The sequence below is a fragment of the Camellia sinensis genome, chromosome 3 (assembly GCF_055761805.1).
Source record: "Camellia sinensis isolate YWXY chromosome 3, ASM5576180v1, whole genome shotgun sequence".
NCBI classification, from domain to species: Eukaryota; Viridiplantae; Streptophyta; class Magnoliopsida; order Ericales; family Theaceae; genus Camellia; species Camellia sinensis.
In genome coordinates, this window is record NC_138963.1 from 136,124,224 (window position 1) to 136,145,182 (window position 20,959).

Here is a 20,959-nt window from a genome sequence, read left to right on the forward strand (position 1 = left end):
AAGGGATCAGTAGAAAAGGGTGTTGGGCATGAAAAACCAAGCAAAAATAAGAAAAGCCGCACCTGCAAACGCCTCTCGCCGCACGTGCGGAACCCCTCCACTACAGGTGCAGTTTACAGTAGTCTAAAACTCACATGTTTCTTTACTTGTCATACGTGCAAGCCCCAAGCCTAGAACCCATTCTTCCTTTACACAAATCCACACATGCGGGCCCACCAACTGTACATGCGGCAGCACCTGCTCAAGCCCAGTACTTCTCGAGGAATTCCACGTTTCTGTTTTTTGTCGTTATGCCCAAAACTTGAAAATTTCCAACTCGTAAAATAATAGGAAAAGCTAGAGACGACGTAGTGCACAAACATTAACACGTCACACACTATATAAGGTCCCGAAGGTAAGTCAATAAGTCCAAAAAGTACCCTCAAGTTGGGCCAACAGCCCAGTACATCACACAAGTTGCGAGGCAAGTTCGGTCCAAGCACATAAACACTCGTCATATTACTATCACACAAACTCTTGAGTTGTTACACATTGACCTTATAGGACCACCTAGGATAAAAGAATCTTGGTGGGATAAAATGCATTCTAGTGGTAGTCAATGACTACTCTAGGTACACATTGGTGTTGGAAATGGTTATAAAATTCTGGATAAAATCAGAATTTTTTCTTAAGTTCGGTCTATTTTTTAGGTGGGCCCCGAGTGTTGATTTACTCGGGTCAAAGTGGTAACGCGTTCTATGCCGCGTTGTGATTCACGTGGTATATTTGGTTGATCAAAACCATTACCGAGTGAATGGGAAATTGAAGCCAAAGTGTGCTCCATGGAAATGGAGTTTTGGTGGAAATTTCTTAAGGTTGTAAATTGGTTTGTCCCACATTGATTTGGTGGGAAGTTTTGAAAGGGTTTATAAGGCTTAGGGTGAGATACTTGGGGTGTGCCCCAAGGGGTACCCAAGTGTTTTAGAGGGAGAGGTTATGGGCTAGACCCATTGGACCTAAAAATCACCACGCGCCGCCGTCCGTCCGGTCAGGCGGGCTAGGCTTGGGCGCGGGTGTGTGGTGTGTCTTCTAATCTTTTTGGGCCAAAAACATTTGAATTTTATTTTATTTTTTATTAAAATAAAATTCAGAATTCAATAAACTGGTTTGGATTTATTGTTTATCCAAACAGGGCCCTTCCCGTTTTCAAACAGAATTAAACTGTTTTGGATTTAGTGCTCATCCAAACAGAGCCCTTCCCGTTTTCAAACAGAATTAAACAGTTTTGGATTTATTGTTCATCCAAACAGAGCCCTTCCCGTTTCTATCTGTTTGAATAAACAGATTCAAATCTGTTTAAATTTGAATCTAACAGGTTTCATACCTGTTCAATTCAAAACGAAAAGCCACCTGAACATCTATAAATAGACTAGCCTCCCATTTGGATTTTACTCAGATTTTTCGTACTCCAGCCTCTGCTAATTATATTCTTCATCTTGCTGCATTTTATTTCCGAAAGAAAGAGTGTAAACACTTAGTGTGTTCGTAAGGCAAACAATTTGTAGTGCTGCTATTGTTTGTGGTAAGATCATTTCATCCTGGGAGATAGACGTCCAAATTCTGAAAGTACCGTGGAGAGGACGAATCTGTCTTAAGGACACAGTGTTAAACACTGGACTTGATCAGAAAAGTTATTCAAATAAATTAACCAAGTAAGTTGTTTAATTTTATTCTGTTTTTATTTGTTTATTTAATCAGATTTTAATTTTGTTTTTGTAACAAAATAAAATCTGTAGTTTTATTTATTTATTTTTATTTCGAGTTTGATTTTTGTAATCAAACATTTTCTCTCATTTTATCTATTTCTTTTATTCTTGTTGTTGTTTTGTACACAACAGAATTTAATCTATTTAAATACAGTGAAGATTGTCCAACAATTGGTTGACTATTTGAGGGAGAAATCTGATCCAACTAGGTGTTTCAAGACCATCAACCAAACAATCCAAAATGAAAAAAGGTTCTCAATCACAAGGGTAAAAAGTGATCATGGCAAAGAATTTGAGAACTCTAAAATTGCCACCAAAAATTATGATGAGATCAAGCACGAGTTTTCATCATCATGAACACCACAACAGAATGGGGTTATTGAAGGAAAGAATAGAACGTTATAAGATATGATTAGGGTCATACTCCATTCAAAGCGAGTTGCAAAATATTTGTGAGATGATGTGATGTTTTGGGTTTCCGAAACCTTATTTCAAAGAATATTTCTTTGGGTTAGGGTTACTAGCATTTTTATGCGTAGGTTGGCATGAAATTTAGACTTAGTGGTCTGTTTGTTTTCTCTTCTTGAGGTTATAAGGAATTTATTGAACCTTATTTGTCATCTTGGCTATTTCCTATTTAAGTTTTGTGTACAGAAACATGGAATTCAAACTTAGAACTGGAATATCAACCCGGGTTGTTCTGTACATGCAGTGGGTTGGGAGTACACGTGCCAAAATGAGTAGATTCAATAGAGTTCTAGAGCAATAGCTCCACACGTGCAGTAGAGAGGAATTTAGCAAGGGTTTAGGCTTTGTATCTTTCCAAAGGTATAGCCAATGGGTTCTGCATGTGCGGCGATATGGGAAAAGCAGAATATGTGGCCTCTTCTTAGCCTTTCCTTCTCTTTCTTTTCCTTATCTTTCACATGCTAGCTCTCTCTCCCTCTTATTTGTATCTCTTTTGTCTCTTTACATCACTCACTCTTTTTCTAATTTCTCTATCTATATATCAAATATTTGATTCAAGAACAAAGGAATCTTGGGCGTGATTTTGCATTTGGTCCAAGAAGGAAGGTTGTAAAACTCGTTGAGGCCAACAATCTACTGGTTTGGAATTTTTTTTTCCTACAAGTTTTATCACTTAGAATTTTCATTTTCTTCTCCTTTTACTTCTCTCTTTTATATGTTATTATGCATCTATTTGTTAGATTTTCTTATGTACATTGTAGTCCATCATGTTAGGGTTTGGTTTTGGAAACACTCAACGTGTTTATATGATATAATGGTTTAGTTCTATAATTGGTGGTACATTGGAGTATGTTTTAGCTGTAATTTGTGTTTGAAACATTTTGGTGAAACCCCCAAAAATTTTAAAAATAATAATTACAGTTTCGTTGGAAATTTTGAAGTATATCGTTGTTGTTGAGATTGTTGTTGAACACATACTTGTGTCATGAAAATGTTATGTGACAACCCCATTACGTAATAAGCTTTTATTTATTTAATTCTGAATGTTAATTATGTGTTTATGTGATTTTGTATGAATATTTGTTCGTTGTTGGAATATCTGTTATGATTTCTATTTTGAATTCGAAATTGAAGGCCTTAATGGCTTCAAAAACCAAAATTGGTAAGTTTAATTAGAATGGCATAATTTTTAGAGCCTATTGAAAAGTTTGATTAAAATTTGATTCAGTTCAGAAAAATTAAGTTTTAATTAAATAATCTTATGTCTTAATTAGTGCTTAAACCTAATTAGCACCCTAATCTAATCCACATGTATATGTATGTTAAGTTAGAGGCTAAACACATTTTTGAGAGCTCAAAATCTGCTGGAAGAGAGCATTTTGGGAGAGCGAGTGAGTCATTCTAGAGAGAGATAAGCTAGTGACTCGAAGATTAGGCAAAGAGATTGAAGAATTGTGAAGTAGAACTCAAATTCTTGCTAAATTGAGCCCAATTGAAGACTTTAGTTATGTGATTAACCCTTAATTCATGAGTTAAGGTCACCAACTATGTGAATTCAAGAAGATTACGTGATTAAATGTAAGGATTGAGCTAGGATTGTTGGAATGAAGCTAACTCATACATGCATGCATGATTTTGAAGATTCTACTATTTTTTAGCATGATTTTATTACCTATACTTGAATTGAGACTTGAACCTTACATGCATTCATAAATTATGATGTTTTGGAACTCAATTCCATGTTTTGGAAGCTGTAAGAAAAGAATTTAAGCCAAGATCATACATGCATGAAGTTTTAAACTTCAATTTTGCAAAATCATAAAGTTTTTTAGCTATGGGTTTAGAATTGGCTTTATACTTAAGTTTTAGAAGAGTTTTCATGGTTTGAGATGCATTATGCATGAATCGACACTTTGAACTTATGTTTTGGAAAACCCAGGATTCGGCCTCATCGCTTGAGCAAATAAGTTACCGCTTGAGCTCACATTTCATGCATCTAGTATTTTTGCAGAGATATTGCATAATGGCTCGAATGACCAAGCGTTTGCTCAAGTGACCTTAGTACATTTACATATTGGCTCTAGAGACCATCGAGCCTAGATTTTGAGCATCCAAAAGTTTTGTAGACCGCTCAAGCGACCAAGTATCCGCTCGAGCGACCACAGTTTGTTTTGCACCTTGGCTCAAGCGAACATCGAGCCTAGATTCAGACCATCTAGTACTTTTGTAAACCATGTGGTCCGCTTGAGCGACCTATGTTGTGCTTGAGCGAAGTGATCTGTTTCAGCATATTTTGAAAAATCATATTATGTCCATATTTGCATCCTTTATACAACTGAAAAATCATAAAATTAGAACTCATTCATAAACCTCTTTACTCTGATATTATTCACCAGCCGTTAGCTCACTCAATTTTATATATGTATGTAGGTGAGCAGCAGGATGTCCAACCCTAGTGAACCAGTCAACTTTACCCAATCTTTGAAGTCTATCAAGGAGCACCTCACAAGAGAGGCTTTTGTTTTCTTTTGTTGGCTGTGTTTGACCATAGTTATACTTAATTTTTTGAATATGTAAAATGATGACTTGTAAATGGTCTTGGACATGTATTATCTATTTGTATATGTATGGATGTGAATTATTAACATGTAAGATGTTTTTGTTTACGCCATGTATGCACAGCTCATTGGACAAAATTTATTATTCTGCTTCCGCTTCTAGTCCAATATAAGTAAATATGTTTTGAATTCTGTCTGAGGTCGTAGGTAATCCCATGGCTACTAGCCAGTTATGATCCAAGCCTCTGGGGGACGGGTTTGGATCATGACACGTTGTTTATCACTCTTAATGAGGAATTAATGAAAACATTAATATAGTCAATTTGGGGTTGAATCGGTCCACCAATGCGCAATGTAGGCTAGATTGATCGTATGTTTTAATTCAAGGCCGACCAACCCTTCAAGATTGACCTTAATTGTTTAAGTTGTGGTTCCTTATGGGACAGTTAAAATTTGAACCTTTTGATATTCAAACTTGATTTAGAAAAAGGTTCAAAACACTTTTAAAGATTGAATATGTGTTTAAAAAAGTGTTTGACTTATCAAAATTCAAAAGGTCAAATCAAGTTTGAAGCAAGAAACTAACTCAATTTTTGAGATAGAATGAGCTATTGAATTGGTGATAAATCCATACGATGTCTCGCTCAAGTTTGTTCTTTTGAATTATTGCTATATACTATTGTTATAGGGCGATAATGCAACATGGGATTAAGTATTATAACCGATCAAAAGAAGGTATCTATAGATGCTCCTCTTTGACTAAGCTCGTGTAATATGCGTCAATATAAGTGAATGTCAAAGTCAAAAGACAAAGTATTTTGGAAAGACTATAACTCTTGATCCAAAAATTAAGAAAATCATGAAGTCCATTCAAAAGGGTGGTCATACTCAAACTTCTATCGAGTTACCTACACACCTATTTGCAATGGATTAGACCATCGTATTTAGCAAGCTCGCTTAGGGTTCGACAAGGAATAACATTTTTGGGTTAATTGCAACAAGACCTCCTCAACTGTTAGTGAATATCAACTTACTTCATTTATTAATGAACCCATACATTTTGACTCCTTCAACTATAAAATATATCACTTTTATCCCCTCTCAACCACCTTTAGAAAAGAGAAATTTGTACAGTTTTTTATAAATGAGGAATGAATATGTTCTAGTTCATAGATGAGATAAGTAATGTAATATTCACCAATAATTGATGGGGTCTTGGTGTAATTAAAATTTATTTATTTGTTTTCATGGACTCAAGTTTGTCTTATGTTTGGAGCAAGTCCTTCGTTATAGTTGGTGCAAGTCCTGCATGTATGTTATACCCCAAAAATTTCACTTATAATTCAATTTTTTAAATTCTCCAACTTGTATACAAGGGGAAAAAATCATTTCACCCCCCTAATTGAAGGCAAATGTTAGTTTTTTTTGGGGGGGTCTAAATTGATGAAAATTGATGTAAATGTGCTCATTTTGAGAATTTTCTAGAAAAAAAAAATAGAGTTAAACTCAAATTGAAATGAGAAAATACATTATTACCCTTCAATTCATCTTCTTCATTTAATCTTTATGTCAAAACCCTAATCTTAATTCATTTATTGTCCCTCCCATTGTCCGCCACCTCCCACATGTATGTAGGTGAGCAAAGGGATGTCCAACCCCAGCCTTAGTGAAAGTGTGCAAGAGTACCAAGTTTTTGAAGTCAACCAAGGTTGTCTTATGTATGAGGCTTTTGATTTTCCTTTTTGTTTTCTTTTGTGGTCATGTGTGATCATGTTGTATATAACCTTGGGTTTTTGTTAAGGTTGTTTTGAATGATCCTTGGCTTATCATATGACAATTTCTGAATGAGTCTGGACATGTATAATTTATCATCATATGATGTGTGAGTTATTATATATGTGTGTGTGTGTGTGTGTGTGTGTGTGTGTGTGTGTGAGAAAGGTTTTTATTTTGCCACATATGCACAACTCACTAGACAATCTTTGTGTTTTTGCTTCTGCTTCTGGTCCCCTAGTGATAAATATGTTTGATTTTCTAACTAAGGTCGTAGGTAATCTCATGATTACTAGCCGGTTATGATCCTAACTTCTAGGGGCAGGTTCAGGTCATGACATGTTTGGTGGGTTTTTTACATTATTGAAGACAGTTTGTATCCTATCTCATGCAACACTTTATTGAGAGAATTGGAATACTATTGGGCCAGTGGAGGTGGTAAGTCAGAATGGTAATTATTACATATTTTGGTTCGCCAGTGAGGAAGATTTTGCGGCGGAAGGAGCTCTTTTGATTGTGGAGTACTGGCGACTGAATCTAATTCTTGATCGTCTACATGTGACCAACTCTACGGTTTAGGTTCGGCTTAATGGGCTTCCGCTAGAATGTTTTACTATTGAAGTTGGCTTCCAACTTGGTCGAGCGCTTGGAGAAGTGTTAAGGGTGGACTATGATGATGCCTCTCCTCACAATCTTTGTTTCCGCCAAATTAGAGTATGGACACCTGTGGATCAGCTGATTATGAGTGGTTTTTTCCTTCAGTGTTAGGATGGCCATGATCGATGGATAGAGTGTATGTAGGAATGCATTTTTAAAATCTGTCACAACTGTGGTATGATTGGTCATACATGTAATCAATGTGATGTCCCTGTAGAGCTGGCACAAGCAGCTATTGATCAGCATTTATCTGAGATTAGTGAGCTTTTACAGTTGTTGATTCTTACACAAGAAAGAGCACCTTTGTGCATGGCAAATGTGAGGACATTTGCTCATCAAAATGATAAGAGGAATTCGGACGTGGTAGGAAGGGATAGGGAGATACAATCAAATCCTATAGGGATGACGGAGGTTAATCTCTCTGTCAGTGCAATGGATGATCATGTTATGGTTCACAATATGGAAGAAACTCAAGGAAATGAAGATACAGTGGTTCTTTGGGTATTCCTTTACATGATCAATGAAATAGTATGGATGAATTTGTTTCTGTTTGGGAAAGGAGTTGGGACATTGGTCTTCATCATACTGAATTGCTTGAGAGACTTAATCGCGAATAGGTTTTGCATGATGGAATAGTTGCCCCAGAGGTTACGCCGGTGAACTCGGAGGCGGTAGGATTTTCGGATAATGCAGGATAGGATAATAGTTTCGTACAACGTTTTCTCATGCAACTAGATCAATCAGCTTTGGAAGGGAATGACGAGTTGTTGACATTGGACCAACCTGATTCAAGGTGAAATCACTGGGCATCAGTGCTTAAGGATAATGGTATTAATGCTAGTAGTTGGCTACAAACTAATGGAATTAATTTAGATAATGTCGTGAGTGCAGGCGGCGGAGTTAGTTTGATGAATTTTTTATTTGACCTCCAAATTAATAATTCAATCGATGATATAGATACTGATGGACAAGTGGAGTGGTGATGTAGTAGAATATAGTTAGGTTAAGTGTATTAAATAGCCTATTAGTTGTAGTCTATAAATAGGAGATGTAATAACCATTTATACTTAGTTTTTGAATAAATAATATACATTGTGATTGGAGTAAAACTTACTTTCTCTCTCTGGCCCTTAGGGTTTTACCCCTAATTGTGGGATTTGTCTTCTCTCTCTCAATTTGATTCTTGATTTGCATTTGGAGTTCATCATTTGGTATCAGAGCCGTTGATTCTGTGCCTAAACTCTTTCAAGTCTAAGTTTAGTTCTCGAAATCTAATCTCTATTTGTAGCAGAGTTGTATTTTACAAATAGTCCTTGGTGATCATACATTGATCCAGGAAACCCTAGACTTGGATTTGTCTTCACAATCTTAAATCACACCTCTTCATCAAGTTGTGGAAGTGAGATTCAATTTCGCACTGACTCTGGCCAGCCAAAATCGAGTTCATCGATGCCTAAGATTCATTTAATCTTTGACTTAGAACACTGACCTGGTTCAAACAATCGCAATCTGACCTGTGTATTTGAATGGAAGCTTAGTTTGAAGCTTTAATCTAATTTGTGTCTGTCAAGAAACCAAGGACTTCATCGCGAAACTGACCCGATTCAACAATCAACCCGAATTCAAGCTTCTGGGACTCGCGATTACAAACTGGACTCCTTCGCGATCTGACCTTGAGTTCTCTCTTGTGACTCACTATTCTTTGAGTCGACTTCGATGAGAACTTTGGATTTCGAGTTCCAAAGGTTGCGGCCTCTAAGTTTGAACGAATTGCAGATCGACTTCGCTAACTGAATTGAAATCAGACTCATATTTGCTATCTTGAAGCGAAATCAGACTCGACTTGAAGCTTCAATTGCAATTTGAAGACCCATCGAGTTCGCATTTGCAATTTGAATTGCAATTGTGACATAGTTTCCGGATTCGAGTTCGCATTCGCAGGGGGTTCTTGAATCCCTTTCATGAGTCAAGTTCGTAGGACATTCCTGGTCTTGCAATTTCAGTTTGTCTCTATAGTTTGCATCGAGTTCGCACAAGTGTTCTCAGTTCGCAAAAGTGTTCTCAGTTCGCAAAAGTGTTCTTAGTTCACAAACCTTGCCTTATCCTAATCTGCGTCCTTGTCTGGTGGTGTTGACATTACAGTTCTTGGTTTCTTCTAGCATCGTGAAAGGGTTTCGAGATTTCAGTGTGAATCTTCGCTGAAGACTTGGTTCTGAATCTTCGCAAGTCTTGATCAAAGAAGACCTTCGTACCACTTGGTTCTTCGACCTTCGGCTCTCTTGACGGTTTCAACATGGATTTGGCTTTACGAATCCGGTTCTTGGCTTGGTTGAACATAGTGAAGTCTGTAGTTGTAGATTGGACACACTCAATCCGACATCAGGACTTGCGGGTTATCTTTGTAGGGTGAATCATTGTGTTCTTGGTGAATCGATTTTTGATCGGATAATGGCTAAGAGAGGAGGCAATAGAGATAAAAATAGGAGACTGTGGTAGAGCATTCGCTGCGAATTTTAGTGAAGAAACCGAGATGAATTTCTCAATTGGAAGGATCAATGATGTTTTCCAAACCAAACTCATAATCAAAGAGATGAGATAAAGCAAATGAGCAGCAAATTATGCCTTGCAAGAGGTACAATGCTATTTTCGAAAGCTTCAAAGAGTTTATTTGAAGTTGCAAGTGTTTTATGCTTCTACATGCCTTTTTTGGACATTGGCTTAAGTTGAGTATGATGATGGAAGTGATGCTAACTTTCCTTGCTCATTTTTAGAGAACTTTGTGGAGGAAAATTGGCATGGACTTCAGTTTTAGTACTACATTCCATCCGTAAACGATGGTCAAACGGAGGTCATGAACCATACCTTTGGCAACTTGTTGCGGTGCCTTGTGGGGGATCACCCCAGGAGTTGGGATGGCATCCTTCCTTTGGCTAAATTTGCTTACAATTCATCTATCAACTGCACCGTAAATACTTCTCTCTTTGAAGTAGTTTATGGGACAAGGCCTTCAAGTGTGGTGGATTTGGTGCCTTCGCCACTCTCAAGGAGAAGAAGTGTTAAGGCAGAGGAAATGACCACATTTATGAAAAGCATTCATTCTCAAGTGAGGGCCCAAATGGAAAGGTCTAATACGAAGTATAAGGCGGATGGTGATGTGCATAGACGAAGAGTGGTGTTTGAAGTAGAGGATCTTGTGTGGGTGGTATTGAGCAAAGAGAGATATCCCTATGGCACCTACACTAAGTTGAGTGACAAGAAGGTGGGACCTTGTGAGGTGTTGAGCAAGATTAATGACAATGCTTATAAAGTCAAGCTACCGCCTCATTTAGGCATCTTCAATACCTTTAACGTCCAATACCTTGTACCCTACTTTCCGGATGCCTCTTCCATTGATGATACCTCTACCTTTATAGACTAGTTCCTTGAAAAGTTACCATCTTGTACTTTGGTTTTTGTGTCTTTCATTTCTAGTATTGGTTGTATTTTGTTGTCTTCACTTGAGGACAAGTCTTTTCTTAAGAGGGGGAGTATGATGTAGTGTCATGTGCATAGCATGTGTTAGATAGTGTATCCTATAAATAGATGAGTATCACATCATTTGTAACTAACTTGGATATATTGAAATGAATTGAGAATTTCTCTCTAATATCTTTCTCTAAGTTCCTCTCTCTCTAGTTCTTGATTGACCCTTTCATCATTTACGATGGAAGTGATGCTAACTTTTCGGTTGTGTCCAAGGGACAAAAGGAATAATGCATTGTACTATTCTCACTCTTGATTAGCTTCAAATACATGGTTCTTAAATAGTGAATGCATAGTCAATCCCTTTATCTTTTGTCTTATTCTTCACCGTGGCTTTGGAAACTATCCTTTTGCTAGTCTGTTGGTCTCATTCCAATTGAATGAGTATGTCTCTGCACCAGTGTGCCAATTAGAGACGAAGGCTCAAGAAAATGGAGGTTTGTTAAGCTTTAGCAAGAGTGTATGGAGGGCATGATAGGGGGTTATCAGTCTGCACCTATGGTTGTTTAGCTAAGGATGTAGTTACCTGTATTCAAGGAATGATGAATTGAGAGAGCTATGTTTGTGTTGAGCATGGAGATGCAGCGCCTATTCCTCGCCTCAGATTCAATGCATGGGGTTAGATTGAGCACACTCCGTCACTACTTAAACTTGAGGACGAGTTTCTTAAAAGAGGAAGAGTCTGATGTAGTAGAATATAGTTAGGTTAAGTGTATTGAATAGCCTATTAATTGTAGTCTATAAATAGAAGATGTAATATCCATTTGTACTTAGTTTTTGAATAAAGAATATACATTGTGATTGGAGTAGAACTTGGTTTCTCTCTCTGGCCCCTAGGGGTTTTACCCCTAATTGGGGCATTTGTCTTCTCTCTCTCAATTTGATTCTTGATTTGTATTTGGAGTTCATCAATTGGGTTCTAAACATAGAGGTGCAGAATGGGCTTTTGCTTGGGACTAACTATCAACAAGATATGGAGTCTCAATTAATGGATTTGGACCTCAGTCTGGGAAGGTTGAATGGGTCTATAGTGATTCATGATTCTACCAATTTACAGCGGCCCATTGTGTAGAAATTAAGCCCAAAAAGACCTAATGACAAGAGTAAATCCCAAGCAACTGAAATACAAGGGATTGAAGAATCATTTGATGATGATAGGCTGCCCTTGTCATTGTTTGATACTCATTTTAGGGCTACACAACAAGGGGAGGGCAGTTCACAGCAATTGAGGTCTTTAGAAAGGTCTTGGGTGTGCAGGTGCTAAAGAAAGGAAAAGGTTTAGGAAGGGGTTTTATGAGGGTGTTGACAAGTTTACAAATTAGGGAAAATAGCGAGCCAAGGAAAAAGTATTGCTCTGAGAGCATCTCCAATGCGTGAGGCAAATGGAGAGAATTAGGCATTTTGCCTATTGAAGCTGCATTTCTAGGGCTGCAACGCATAAGGCAAATGGTGAGGCATTTTGCCCATTCTCGTTTTGGCTCTCCACAAGTAGCCAGCCTCCATTGCTAGGCAAAGTGTGTTCCCCCCAGGTGACTCTCTTGCTCTTTCTCTTTCTTTCTCCCTTTCCTGCTCTTCTCCGTCAACGATCTCTCTCAACCCACCTCCTGCACTACGAAACCCTTTTCCTTCTGCTTGATCTCGTTGCGATTCAGGAAGATTCAAGAGGTCTGGGCATTGAATTTCAAGGTCCGAACACTTTGAACCCTAAATCAATACCTTTGCTTCACCTTGATTTCTTTCTTTGTTTCCTGGTATGTTTGTCCTCAATTGCGTTTTGTTTGATTTTTCATTCTCTTCCTCTTACTATAATGATTGTACAAAGCACATGAAAGTTTGTTGATGATTGTTTTTAATTGTTCTGAATTTGTTCTAAATTTATAATTTATTCTGAATTTACTATTCTGAATTTATTCTGAATTCATTCTCTCCCTCGTCATTTGTTTTGAATTTATAATTGTTTTTACTTCAAGATTTTGATCAATTATAACTGAAGGAAAATTCAAGTTTTGTTCTGGAATTTTTGAGAGAGAGAGAGAGAAAGAATGGATTTATGGGTTGTTGCAGCAGCAGCTGGAGCAGACTTAATAGAATGGATTTTGATCAATAGTCCATGCTTGATGAATCTAATTATGCATAAATAGAATTAATATGCAGACTTAATAAGCTCAATCAATATGTGCACAAGCATGGGTTAATATGCAGACTTAATATCATATGGGTTGTTCTATTTTATTTTATTTTTCCCTTTTAGTTTCAATATTGTGTTGTATCAATTGCAGCTTTAGCTATTTATGCATTGTGTGTGTATATATGTGTGTGTGTGTGTGTGTATGCATGTTGTATACATGAGTGGATCTTATTTTGTTCTCGGTAATGACAAATGAATTTCATGGGTCTAATCTGTGGAATTGTTTCATATTGTGGATGGATATGGGATTATTTTCTTGAATGATGTGGAAAATGAGCATTAATCTAGATGTTTGTGGTTTTTTGTGTTTGAGGTCAGTTGATTGGGTGTAAATGATTTTTCTCTTTTGTGTTTGTTGTTCCTTGTTATTATGGCACAATTTGATTACATGAGATGTATTCTGTTCCAAATTGATATGCAATTTAGATTGAATGTACATGTACCAAACATATCCCCTTGGTTGTTTTTGGGTTGTAAACATTGTTTTGTGTCAAAGCTTAGATAGTCACAATTTACTCTTTTGGGTTGTAAACATTGTTTTTGGGTTGTAAACGTTCTGTTGCAAAATTTTGTTTCATATTTAAAGGAAAAAAAAGGTTTATAGATTATTGTACATTCTTAGATTATAGTTATTACACTTTAAGAAAATTTTGCATTGTTTGATCATAAAAATAAGCACCCAAAAATATATTTTTTTCACTATTAATTCAGCAAAATCTTCTAATGGGAAATTGTGAGTATGAAGTGCACCAACTAGAAAAACATTTCACAGGTGCTGTAGTTAACACTTGCTCATTATAACAGTTATTGAAAATGCCTTAATTCATTTCGTGACTTTATTTTTTTTGCTTAGGGATTATACTCTATTATTTCTACTATGAAAATGAAAGATTATGAATCTCAGAATAATAAATGCTTGTGGAAAGACCAGCAGGAAGGAAGGCCGCAAAGAAAAAAAAAGCTAAAGATCTTGGAAATAATGTTACAGAGTTGCCTTTTGTGAAGCTCTTAGAAGAGATAAAGGTAAAGAATGACATAACAAATGAGAAGAAAATAGAGATATTTGAGAAATCTTATCTTCAAGAGGAACGGAGGATTGAAATGAGGAAAGGAGAGAGAAACGAAGGCTTGCATTGGAGAAACGGAGAGAAGAAGAGAGAATCATGTCAATGGATACAAGTATGATGCCTCCATTGCAAGCACAATATATTCGCCAACGTCAGATGCAAATCCTTGAAAAAAGGAATTAATTGTTTCTATTTAGCTTTGAAATTATGTTTTTATTTAATTTAAGTTTGACTGTGTTTTATTTTGGGGTTTGCTGGCACATTTATTTTTGATCTGCAAAATTTTAGTGCTTTGACTTGGATTTAGAGTTGGGTTTGTTTCAAATTTTGCTGGTTGAAATCTGAAATGGAGAAAGACTTGTTGGGTTTGAATTCTTGTTGGAATTTAGTGCTTTGACTTGGATTTAGTGCTATTAATTTTGCTTGATGTGTTGTATATTGTGCTAGAGTTGTGGACTGGGTATTCTTTAAATTTAAAGCATGTGCTCTTCTAAGTTAGTTTAGACTTGCTGTGTTTGTTGAGGCTGAGGCCAATTTGTGGTAGGAAAATAAAATTGAAAAAATAAATGGGGTATTGTAAATCAATATTCTAATTAACAAGTGTTTCTACAGAAAATTTATATAGCTAATTATGGTTACTTCAATTTTTGTTCTTTATATTTTGGATGTCCATTCAAGTCCTGGATTTCAAAATTAATGAGAGATGTAAAGAAAGATTAAGAATTCTCCATATTCAACTTAATGGGATCTTTCATTCACTTATTCTTTTGTTCTTTTTATGGCCAATAATAAGTTTGATTGTATTCCAAAAATAAGTTAGGGATTTATTGACAGAAAAAATTTATTCTAAGTATCACTAAAGATCATAGATTAAAAATAAATCACTAGTGATATATTATTGAAAGCACATAAAGTAGTACAAATATTTTTGAAAACACACCCACTAAAGCATATAAGCTAGTACAAAAATCAATAAGAACCAACTAGTACTTCTCACAAGGAGTCTCCATGTAGTGTCCACAAGTGTTCAACCAAGTCCTGTTTGAGTTTGGAGTGAGTTCCTCTATCTCTGATGCGATGATGGTTTTGAATGAATTCACAAAGTTCTGGTGTATGCTCATGAGACATTGGTGGAAGACTTTCACTAGTTGTATCATAATTAAAGTCTAATCCATTGGCATCCCTCTCATCTTCAACAATCATGTTATGCATTATTATGCATGCCATCATAATATCTTCCATTATTTCCATTTTCCAAAAACGTGCAGGTCCTCGCACAATCGAGAAACGTGCTTGGAGCACACCAAATACTCGTTCAACATCCTTCTTTGTCGATTCTTGAGCTTTTGCAAAATATATTTGCTTATTCCCTTGTGGAGATGAGATTGTTTTGACAAATGTTGCCCATTGCAGATATATACCATCGGCAAGATAGTATCCCATTGTATAATCATTTCCATTGATTAAGTAATTTACTGGAGGAGCACGACCTTCAGTAAGGAGTGAAAATACAAAAGAACGATCTAATACATTGATGTCATTATGAGATCCGAGCATCCCAAAAAAGGGATGCAATATCCATAAATCTTGAGAAGCCACAGCCTCTAAAATAATAGTTGGTTCATGGATGTGACCAGAATACATACCTTTTCGTGCAATAGGACAATTTTTCCACTTCCAATGCATACAATCAATTCTCCCTAACATACTAGGAAACCCGTGATTGCTTCTTATCGCTAATAATCTTGAAATATCATCGTTGTTAGGGCTCCTGAAGTGTAATAACCCCGACCTATGATTAATGTTAATCCATGATTTCTTATGCCTAATAAGTTATTAAGGTCAAATTTGGAATTAATTACATGGGTGTGTTGCTTTAAATGCATTTTTATCTGTTTAACGTAGGAAAATCTGTTCATGATTTTGTTTTGGTTTGCGAATTGAAGGTCGTATCGGCATCCGATACAAAAATTGATTTGATTTATGTGTTATTTGGAATTTTTAGAACCTTATGGCAAGTTTAATTAAAATTCGGTTCGGAGGGATAGAATTAGATTAATTTAATGCCATTTGATTAACTTTGATTATTTACCACCAAATGAGCCATATTTGACCCCACTAGTTCAACTTTACACCTCATTTTTCCTTAATTTGATGCTCAAAAACGTGAGAGAAGGAGAGAGTAGGAAGATTTGGTCCTAGGCTTGAGAATTGAACTCAAATAAAAGGAATTGCTAGAAAAGAAAAATGAACTTTGGAGATTTGATCATATAGCTCAAGAATTTAGCACCTAGGACCCAATTGAGCATCTAAGGTAAGAAGCCAAGTCTCTAGTCTTGAAATTGAGTTAATTCATCCATGAATTCAAGTAAATAGAGCTATGAGATGTAAGAATCAAGCTTAAGAAGTAGAAAGGAAGATCAATTCATGCATGCATGTACATTTCATTACATTTAGAGCATGTTTGCTAGGAATTCTTTCATGCATGTCATAAATTGAGCTTAGTTGTGGGAATTCATCATGTTTTACATCCTCTCATTTCATTTGATCATGATTTAGAAGCTTGAAGCTCAATCATTTCATGCATGTCATGTTTTTGGAGAATTCATGAAGTTTAAGTTGAATTTGAGAACAATTGGCAAGCTATTGGGCTATGATTTCTTGAAATAATCCTTAAGTCATGATGTTTAATGGGTTTCTAAGTGTTTCCTCAAGTTTTGGCCCAAAAAAATCAAGTTTGAGGGCTTCAAGTTTGAGTTTTGAGCTTGGGGATCAAATTTGGAAATTCCATAATTTGCATCCACGCTCAAGCGTAGGAGTTCACGATCGAGCGTAGCGAGCACTCTGAGTGCATGCACTTCCGCTCGAGCGACATGAATTCCGCTCGAGCGTGAAATGCATGTACCCAGAAGTTCATATGTTTTGCAGCACACTCGAGCGACAAAAGTCAAGCTCGAGCGAGGGTCTGAGTCTCACACTCAAGCGTGGATCAAGCGTTCATCGAGCTTGAAATTCAAGCAACCAGTACTTTTTCGAAGTTTGCAGTCCGCTCAAGCGAAGGAAGTCATGCTCGAGCGAACCCTCACTTTTTGTATGTCCGTTCGAGCGAGGAAAGCCATACTCGTGCGTGGACCCTGTTTTCCGCAAGATTTGAAAAATGTTTTCAAGTACATTTTAGCATCCTCATTCCATCCTAGGCACTCCTAAGCCATGTTAAGACTTCATAATGAGGTTAAAGACTAGAAACACATTAAGAACAAATGAAGTAGGTTAGATACAATCCAAGCTTGTGTTTCAATATATGAATCTGCCATGTTATGTAGGTCACGCGCCTCAAGATAGGTGAATTGCCCACTTTGCTGTTCGTTTGGAGCTATCAGTTATCTGTGAGTAATAACTTTGTAAAGTTATGTTCAATGTTATATATTTTCTGAACATTGTGATATGAAATAATTAGTTTTCTAAAATGCTACGCTATGTTTGAAATGAATGAATGATTGTCCAAGATTCTGAAATGCATCTGTGGCATCCTTAGCATCATATGATATGAGTCCCCTTTATGGGTCATCAGAAACGTCTTTGTGCACATAAGTCATCAGAAAGCCTTCACAGCAGTCCCTTATGGGTCATCAGATTTGTTAATACTAATGGATGTGCCACGTACTGTGGTATGATATACACATTCGAGCTTTGAATACAAATGTAACTATATGATTCTATTTTGTTATGACTTTCGAACGCAAACAAGACTCAGTTTCTGTATGGGCATCATTCAATAGAATCTTTACTCTGTTATTATTCACTGGGCTTTCGCTCACTATTTATATTATGTATGTAAGTGAGCAGGCACGTGACCAGGTCCAGAGTTGGCGACCTACGTTACAGTTCTTGTCAGCCAACCTTTGTGCTTTCTGAGGAGGTTCCGGATGAAGTCAAGTTTAGTGGCTGTTTTTGTATTTGTACCAGACTATGTCAATTTGTTTGTATTTGGGCTAGATTACTGACAATATGTTCATGGCGTGATGTGTAAATACTATATCTTATGTCGTCACTCGTACGTTTATAAACGTTTTAAGTTATCTGTCCCATATATGTCTCCACAGCTCATTGGACTATGTATGTTTCTATATTTGCTTCCGCAGCCCCTACTTATAAGTTAATCAGTAAGAGGCCTTTGGTAATCCAAGGATAACTGGCCAGTTGCGATACTAAACTCATAGGGGCGGGTTTGGGTCGTGACATCAAGTACCTCTCAGAAAGCATTGCAACCACCGCCTTAACAAAGTGTTTTAGACTCTTTATGGTGGTGCTTTCACCAATTCTCACATAATCATCCACCAAATCTGCTGCTACTCCATAAGCGAGCATCCTCATAGCAGCTGTCATTTTTTGAAGGGAAGACAAACCAATGATTCCAACAGCATCTGTTTTCTGGACAAAATATGGATCATATGCTTCCACCGTAGATAGAATATGAAGAAAGAGAGATCGATTCATCCGGAATCTCCTCCTGAATAAATGGGCAGGATATATAGTTGTTTCTGAGAAGTAGTCTCGATAAAGTCTCTCATGGCCTTGAACTCGATCGCGATAAATAACTGCATGGCCATCAATGGAACCACTACGTCTTCTCGAACATCTTTCTCTATTGAGTCGTTCTTCTTCCATTGTAACTATTGTTATTAGCTGCAATTCGTCATCACCGTCAAAGTCGTTAAGAATCATTTTCATGGTATTGCGAGCCATGGTAATTAAAAAATGAATGAAGTTGAGAAATATAGTTCAAATTGGTAAAAATGAAAAAGTAAACCTTTTCATAAACAAAAATATATGACCGTTAGGAATATGTCCATTAGAGAATATTACCGTTTGAAAATATGACCGTTGAGAGAATATTACTGTTTGAAAAAATGACCGTTGAGAAAATATTACCGTTTGAAAATATTTTTTTTATAAATAATTTAATTATATATTTTAAATAAATAAATATTTACAAATGCCACGTCAATATATGCAATATCTCATAAAAAAGAAAATGGCCATTGATGTTGATTGGGAAGATTTTATTATTGAGACCCTTCTCATTCATTGGGTGGTGGAGGAGGAGGAGGAAATAGAGAAGGGGCACTACAATAACTTACTAGACTTGCATGTCTTTAACTCTGGAAGTGTGTAATTAGCTTCATCATGGTTGGAATTGTGGCTTGAATCTACTCAACTGCATAGGTCATTGCACTATTAGAGAGAAGTTTTGTATTTTTTACTCCTCCAGCAGGAGGGAATCTATTTTTGTTACCCATTTTTGCAAAATTAATACAAGGTATCAAATTTTTTTGTTATAGAATTTTGGTTTCCACATATTTATGTGACATATGAGCTTGTTCCTTGAATTTATCCAGTTTCACAATGTGAAGAGCTTGAAAACTCCATGCCTTTTTCTTTTTCATCAAGGAGTGTGCGGCAGGGATCCATTGAGATTGATTCAAATTGGACATGTATAGGGTTCGCTACTGATAGATCTACCCATTCTTTTTGCTTGAAGTGTTATATATTCTGTACATATATCTCTTGTTTGTAATACTCTGTTTTTAGTTATCTTTTCTTTCTCTCCTTGTATTTATTTATTTGCCTTTTTTTTTTTATAAACATCAAATGCTAAGTGATACTTTGGGAAATTTTTTCAGCAGTAATTTGATTCAAGTGATCACTTCAGCCCAAAGAAAAATTGCTACTAAAAAAGTGCTTGTTTGCTTGCGGGGGGGTGCTTGGAGATAATGGGGGTAAGTGGATTGGTGCGTCCCTTTTTTCATTTAAAAAGTACAAAATAGAATGCCTCATTAGACCGATGCTAATGTAGTGAAATAGGGAAAGGAAGGAAAAATTAAATACTTTACTCTGAATTTTTTTGGGTGACCCTTTTACAAAATCATACCATTTCAAATTATCTTCATAAATCTGTTTGAAGCTCAAATTTCAATCTAATATTGATGGCACCTCATAGTTAATAATTTGACACACGATAACTTAACTTTGAGAACTGTAACTATCAGTCATTAAGCAGCTAAGGCCATGTTAAAAACATAGAGGCAACAGTTATTGGCCCTTTTGTTGATATTTGTCGTTGTAGGGTCGAGCAGCTTGCAATAAATTTGAAAGCTATTCTTCCTGACTGAATAACAGGGAGATCATATCTGGTCTAGTAAAAACATTTCAATCTTTGAAGCTGCTGACTTTCATTGTGCTTGTGGTTGGATAAGAAAGAGAGAGAGAGATTGCCATTTGTCAAGAGTTGCATAAGGTTTTTTTGATATATTAAGATGAAGCTGCTTCTTATTTTATTTTTGTAGAAAAAAAAAAAACTGTAAAGGGGCTTTCAATGATGTTTGGAGGAGTTCAAAAATAAGATTATTGCAATTGCAAATTGCCACAAAGTTTGGAGGAGATCAAAATTAAGATTGTACTAATTTCAAAATTACAACAGAAAAATGATTGGATTTATTTCTTTTTGGTTAGTTATTTCTGACTACCACTTTTTCTACTCAAATTTTTTTTTTTTTGGTTGTGTCAAAAATATATTTAAGCTCCACAATCTGTGCGACTGCCTATTATGTGGACTTCATCTTTCTCTTTACTATTAGATAGTTTTATTAACACCTAGGTTTTAATCAATGATGGCTTAATAAGTGGGATGATATATTTACAAATTGATGTTAATGTCTACCTCTGAAAATGTCTGCCCAAGCATTCAGCATTGGGTGTTGTGATTCGAACTAAAAAGACAAAATGTTTACACAGGCAATTGCAGACAGGTTAAGAGGTGATTTCATCATGTTTGGGTGCTTTTATTAAATTCAATTGCTGCTTTATGTACACAGGCTTCTTCATTGCAGATTTTTTTGTTTAGTACTTTGTGTCGTCAGACGAGACTGTGCAACCACTGAAAAAAGGAGACAAGAGATGCACCTTGCAGCAACAAATACC

General features: G+C 36.3%; 1 protein-coding gene and 1 long non-coding RNA gene across 2 annotated transcripts; one reads left to right on the forward strand and one right to left on the reverse strand.

The window, feature by feature from the left end:
• Positions 1-2,714: 2,714 nt before the first annotated feature.
• LOC114323675 (uncharacterized) lies at positions 2,715-4,916 on the forward strand. The gene is made up of 2 exons (XR_003651299.2): positions 2,715-2,852; positions 4,644-4,916. It is a non-coding gene; the product is annotated as an uncharacterized LOC114323675 (long non-coding RNA).
• Positions 4,917-14,971: 10,055 nt separating this feature from the next.
• Positions 14,972-18,724, reverse strand: LOC145821849 (uncharacterized). The gene is made up of 2 exons (XM_082918423.1): positions 18,228-18,724; positions 14,972-15,749 (listed from the first exon to the last, which is right to left on the reverse strand). The coding sequence occupies exons 1-2, from the start codon at positions 18,722-18,724 to the stop codon at positions 14,972-14,974; spliced, it is 1,275 nt and encodes a 424-aa protein (XP_082774549.1).
• Between the last annotated feature and the right edge of the window lie 2,235 nt (positions 18,725-20,959).